The 5810-nt window shown below is 36.9% G+C and overlaps 1 protein-coding gene across 1 annotated transcript; it reads left to right on the top strand.

The window, feature by feature from the left end:
* The first annotated feature begins 1888 nt into the window (after positions 1-1888).
* Positions 1889-5529, top strand: LOC103484875 (growth-regulating factor 1-like). The gene is made up of 4 exons (XM_051088799.1): positions 1889-2612; positions 3036-3257; positions 3678-4038; positions 4444-5529. The coding sequence occupies exons 1-4, from the start codon at positions 2204-2206 to the stop codon at positions 5168-5170; spliced, it is 1719 nt and encodes a 572-aa protein (XP_050944756.1). The 5' UTR covers positions 1889-2203; the 3' UTR covers positions 5171-5529.
* The last annotated feature ends 281 nt before the right edge of the window (positions 5530-5810 follow it).

Raw genomic sequence — 5810 nt, 5'->3', positions numbered from 1 at the left:
ATTTCTTTCCTAACAAAAATGGATAAATAATGCTAGAAGGTGTTTTGTAGGGATTGCATATGTATCAATAAAGAGCATATCTATTCAAATTAAACAAAGAGTAGTCTATGATCTTTTTAAACACATGTTTTAAAATTCGTAGGTTAGAAATATACCTTTTGAAAACTCCACAAAATGAATCTATTTTTATAAATTTAAAGACTAAAAAAATACATTTTAAGAACCTATGGACTAACTATATGTTCAATCAAATCTCTTTAGTTAGGATATTTTTTTTAATCATTAATAATTTTTTTTTTATATTTATTACACACATCCATTGTTAGTCAATATTAATGCGTGCTAGGTCATCCATAACAAGTTTCAATCAAAGTTTGCAAGAAATAATAATAATAATGATAATAATGGTATACATATATTTATGATGATAGATAAAGCAAAAACATCTAAAACCAAGTTTATATCCACACATTCACAAAAAAATAAAAGAATAAAATAAATGTTTTTTCCATTTATACTTTGATTCACGTGAAGGGAATTCTTTCTTTCTTTCAAAAGCACTATCATTTCCCTCATATTGCAAAAGCAAAATATATTTATTTTTGGAAACTCTAAGTTCCTTCCTCTTATACAATTTCAAAAGCTCCCATCAACTTTGAACACATTTAACATGGATATTGGCCACCATTATCCCATCTTCCATAAATAAATGGATCACTTAATTCCGTAAACCTTATTGTTATTTATTATGGTATAACAAAGGTGGTTTATTAGAAGATCAAATGCACTAATGTTATTTTCTATCAAATTAATATTAGTTATATCATTAGGTTTCTACGTATTTCAAGTCAATAAAGAAACAAGATTGTTAGAGGAATTTATCTTTTACTCATTAACTTCATGTATTTGGGTTGATTGATGATCTAACGTGTTATGATTATCGATTGATTTTAAAATGAAATTCTGTATTATTTAATATATTTATTCACGATAGTTGAATTATTACGAAAAAAGAGAAGAACGGCCCATTTTAAGATAAATAAACACGATAATTTGATATAAAAAACAACTGAGATTAGAAGGGGGGAAAGTTGAGATGTTTTCCCAAAAAGAGAGTGAAAATATGGAAAAGGAAATGGAGTGAAAGAGGAGGGGGAGAGGCAGTGGTTGGGGAGAAGCAAGGTGGCAAAGCAGAAGGAGTTTTTGGAGGAATATCTGAAAGAGGAAGGGGAAGTGGGTCCCTAAATGAGAGGTGTTGGTGGGGTCACGTGCCTAATAGCATCAATCTTCTTCTTCTTCTTCTTTCTTCTTCTTCTTGTATCTGTAATTTGTAATTTGTAATTTGTTATTGTTATTCATGCAACCACACGCCACTCGGCTGTACCCCCAAATAGTGACAGATAATTCAGAAAACACCCCATCCTCAAAATCTTACCTTTGCATTCCAATCCTCCCCCCCAAGAAAACAAAAAATATCCTCTTTTTCCTTTTTGAGGAATTTAAGATATTAACTCTCTAGACTTAATGGTCTTAATTAATTAATTAATTAATTAACTAATCTTTCTTTAGAACTCATAACTTTTTACCACATTCTGTCTTCAACTACTGAATCTTCTTCTTTTGTGTTGGATGAATCTTTCTCCACTTAATTCACTAACCACCCATCAAAATGCTTCCTTTTTTAAGGAAAATTTTTGCAATGGAGGGGACGGATTTCATTTTGTTTCTTCCCCCACTTTTTCTTTTATCTTTTTTCATGTGGGTGGTGGAGGGATTTTTATGAATGTTAGTTTGTTTGAAATTGGATATAATTCTCAAACAAAATTTTGGTTTGAAGAAGGGGGAAGGAAAAGAAAAAAAAAAACGAAAAAGAGGGATAAATTAGTGAGAAGGTCGAGTGTGTTTGGTACTCCAAGCTTTGTCTGTTCCTTACTTTCAACTCTCTCTCACTGCAATTATTATATATATATATGTGTGTGTGTGTGTATTTTTCTCCCCTCTCTAAAGATCAACCCTTTAAAAATCAGTTCCGTCCTCACGGTACACAAAACCCAACCCAAACCCAAGATGCGCCTCTGTCTCCTTCTTTTCCATCTTCTTCAACCTTCTTCTTCTCCTTCTCCTGTTTCCTTCTCTTTTTTGCCTATCTTCTTTATGAACTAATGCTTACAACAGATTTTGTAGATTGGTGTTCTTTTCCAGAATGGACTTTGGGGTAGTGGGGTTGGATAGTTTTGTGGATTCGAGTGATGCCCCTTCTCCTCACCCTGCATCAGACCCTGATACTAACCTTAAATCTCTTGGATCTGCTTTCTCTAAGCAGGATAGATCTGGGTTTGTTGATGATGACTGGAGGAACTCCAAGATTCCTAAAACTGAAACTGTCTCTGCTTCTTCTAAGACAATGCCGCTTCATCAAGGCTTCCCTTTGTTGAGATCTAACACTTTGCTTTCTAGTGATGGGCGTCAAAAGGAGCACATGCTTAGCTTCTCTTCAGTTAAATCTGAGACTTCCTTGCAAAATAAAGACTCTGACCTGATTTCGAGGAATACCCAAAACTCTATTTTTCCTTACAATCAACAGAAATCTTCAGTTTACTCTAGAAATACAGGTAAATGATAGCTCTGTTTCTTTGAGTTTCATTGAGTTTTTTGTTATTTTGTTCCACACGTCTTGAGCTCTGCTGGAGTGGATTGCCATTGTCTTTTTTTGATAAATTTACATCGTGAGATGTGGTTCAATCTGTGGGAATGACTGAGTTGCATCTTGTGAGAAGTGGTGGGGTTTGTTTATTTAGCTTTGTTCCCAACATTCATTTTTGAGGCGTGTTGAGGAAAACTCTAGGTTCCATGATTCGTTTCTGGGATCGGTTTGGCTTTGGTGAAAGTTTTCAGTTCCTAGATTAGAAACTTAAAGGAAAAATAATCGCTTTAAAACTGTTGAAGAATCTGAAGAGGGTCCACAAGATTTACCAAACCTTGATTGTTTATAATAGAAACATCAGCAGTGAGTTGAGGGTTTTGTTGGTGTGCAGGATGTGTTTCTGGAAGCTATAGTAGCATGCATGGGCCTGTAGCTGGGATTAGAGGACCATTTACACAATCACAATGGGTTGAGCTTGAACATCAGGCATTGATCTACAAATACCTCTCTTCAAATGTGCCTGTACCTTCTAATTTGCTCATTCCCCTCAAGAAATCCCTCTATCCCTATGGCTTGACTTGCTCTTCTGCTGGATCCTTGCCTCCAAACACAAGTAAGTTTGTTCTTTCTATGTAACATATAAATCGATTACTATATTGCTTTTCAGAACTCTGCTCTTTGTCTTCGTCTGTCTTTATTTTCTTATTGCTTATGGGGTTGGGGAAGGTGTTCATAGGCACATGCCTGCATTTTCAACAATGGGAGGAAGATCTGTATTCTTTTCGGCCATTTTCAAAAAGTGATGTGTATTGGAATTGATTAAATATTCCATGATGTGAAAAAAATCTAGAAGTTCTGTTATGTTTTTATCCATCATCACATGTTATCTAAGTATTATTGCAAGAATATATGCTGGGTTTGGAGTAGAATATATATGCTTAATGCTTTTCCCTTTCCGAGTTGTCTTTTGTCTTTCTTTATTTCTCTCTCATTCTCCATTTTTCTGGTGCCTTTCTTGATTAACGTACTGTAGGGTGGGGTTCTTTCCATTTGGGTTTCTCCGGCAATGCTGATCCCGAACCAGGAAGATGTCGTCGAACTGATGGAAAGAAATGGCGGTGCTCTAGAGATGCTGTTGCTGATCAAAAGTATTGTGAAAGGCACATTAATAGGGGCCGCCATCGTTCAAGAAAGCCTGTGGAAGGCCAGACTGGCCATTCCGCCCCTGGGACCACCAATCCAACAGCCATGGTAGCAACGATGTCCACATCGTTGTCATCAACGGTGATGCCCAGCGGCGGTGCATCCAACAACCTCCCTATCATTCAACGCCAGCTCAAGAGTTTGCATCCTGTTGCCACTTCCGATCCTGGTGCTGATGCCTCTGTCAATAGGTGACATTTCTTCATTCCACACAACAAGAGCTTCATTTCTATGTTTTGATCTTATAAGAACAAACTTACATTCATCAATATGAATAACAACAATGACAATTCAAACTCTTTACTTCCTTCTCCTCCACTTTAATGTTGATGGTAGACCCCATGGTTTTATCTTTGCTTTGTGAAAGTGACTTGTCATCTTAGTTGAGACTTAGGATTCCTTTTCCAGGAAGATATCATCATATTGCTATCATTTTTATTTACTTTGAATACAATAGTTGGGTTAAAGGCATCTTGATTAAATGGCATCCCCAATTTAATGGGCCTCTGGCTATCATCAACTCAGTTAGTATACTTTTTTTTCCTTTTGGGGTAACTTTCAATTTACCTTTTTTCCTGTATATACATTTGCTTTAGGTTGCTAAACAAAGAGACTGTGTGTAGCAGAATCCAAGAGTCTGGGGGCCTCTCAATGATGTCTTCCACTGTCAATCTCATGTCATCTAATGATAAATCTGGTGCAAAACAAGAGATTTCAATAGGAGAATCCACACAATCTGAATTTGGACTTGTTTCCACTGATTCCCTCCTAAATCCTTCACAGAGAGGATCTTATCCCAATCCCAAAAACTATGACTCCTTCCTGATCTTCAACGACCAAGAATCCCAAGACCAAGACCAACATCCACTTAGACAATTCTTCGAAGACTGGCCCAAGGACCAATCGACTCGCTCAGTCATGACTTGGCCTGAAGAATTCAAGTCAGATTGGACACAGCTCTCCATGTCGATACCCATGTCTGATTTCTCCTCGTCATCGTCCTCACCAACACACGAGAAGCTAGCTCAATCCCCTCTCAGGCTGTCTAGGGAGCTTGAGCCAATCCAGATGAATTTGGGGGTAAGCAGGAATGATGGTGAGCTAGTTCAGAAGCAAGGCAGTCAGATAACAATGTCATGGGGAAGTTCAATGGGGGGTCCTTTGGGAGAGGCATTAACAAACGGCAGCAGCTGTGTGAAAGCAAGCAAAGTGCCACCATCACTGAACCTCTTAGCTGAAGGATGGGATGGCGGTCAGCTTGGATCCTCGCCTACTGGTGTGTTGCAAAAGGCAACATTTTGCTCCCTTTCGAACAGCAGTTGAGAAAAAAGCAGTTCAGGGGGGGGGTGTTGCTACTGGCTGAAGCTCCTTTCTTCCTTTTCCGTAGACAGGAGTTTTCATTAATATTCATTAAGAAGGAATGCAAAAAAAAATGGTGAACAGAAAAAGATTGAGAAAAATGGTGATGTCTTGGTGGAATATGTGATTGAATCAGAAGTTGGGACCTTTTTTTTTTTTTTTAATTTGTTCCATTTCCAGCTCAGTGTAATCTTCTTTTTATTTTTTCGCCCCCCTCTTTTTTCCAACTTATTTGTTTGTTTGTTTCATTTTCTAAAGTATTGAGTATTGACTTGTGCTTAATTCTAATTCAAATAGGGCATTCACTGTTTTTTCTTCCCCTATCATGTGGGTTTGTTGGTATTTACAGTTTTGTGAATTTGAATGAAAAATTATTGATGCTTTTCAGCATTTCCTTCCAATACCAATCACATCCACCATCATTCTTCTGTGTATAATAAATCTCCAACAGTAAAATGGAAACAGCAGGGAATGTTGAGAGTTTTGATACACAGTCTAATAAACTATTTACTTGTAACAATCTTCATATGATTCTGTTGTTTGAACTTTTGAGGTTCAACTCAATGACAGTTCGTTCCCCATAGGGAAATCCCAAGTAATTAGT

This window comes from Cucumis melo, chromosome 8 (genome assembly GCF_025177605.1).
Source record: "Cucumis melo cultivar AY chromosome 8, USDA_Cmelo_AY_1.0, whole genome shotgun sequence".
Classification (NCBI taxonomy): domain Eukaryota; kingdom Viridiplantae; phylum Streptophyta; class Magnoliopsida; order Cucurbitales; family Cucurbitaceae; genus Cucumis; species Cucumis melo.
The sequence above is the reverse complement of the archived record's forward strand: the minus strand, read 5'-3'. Positions and strand labels throughout refer to the sequence as shown.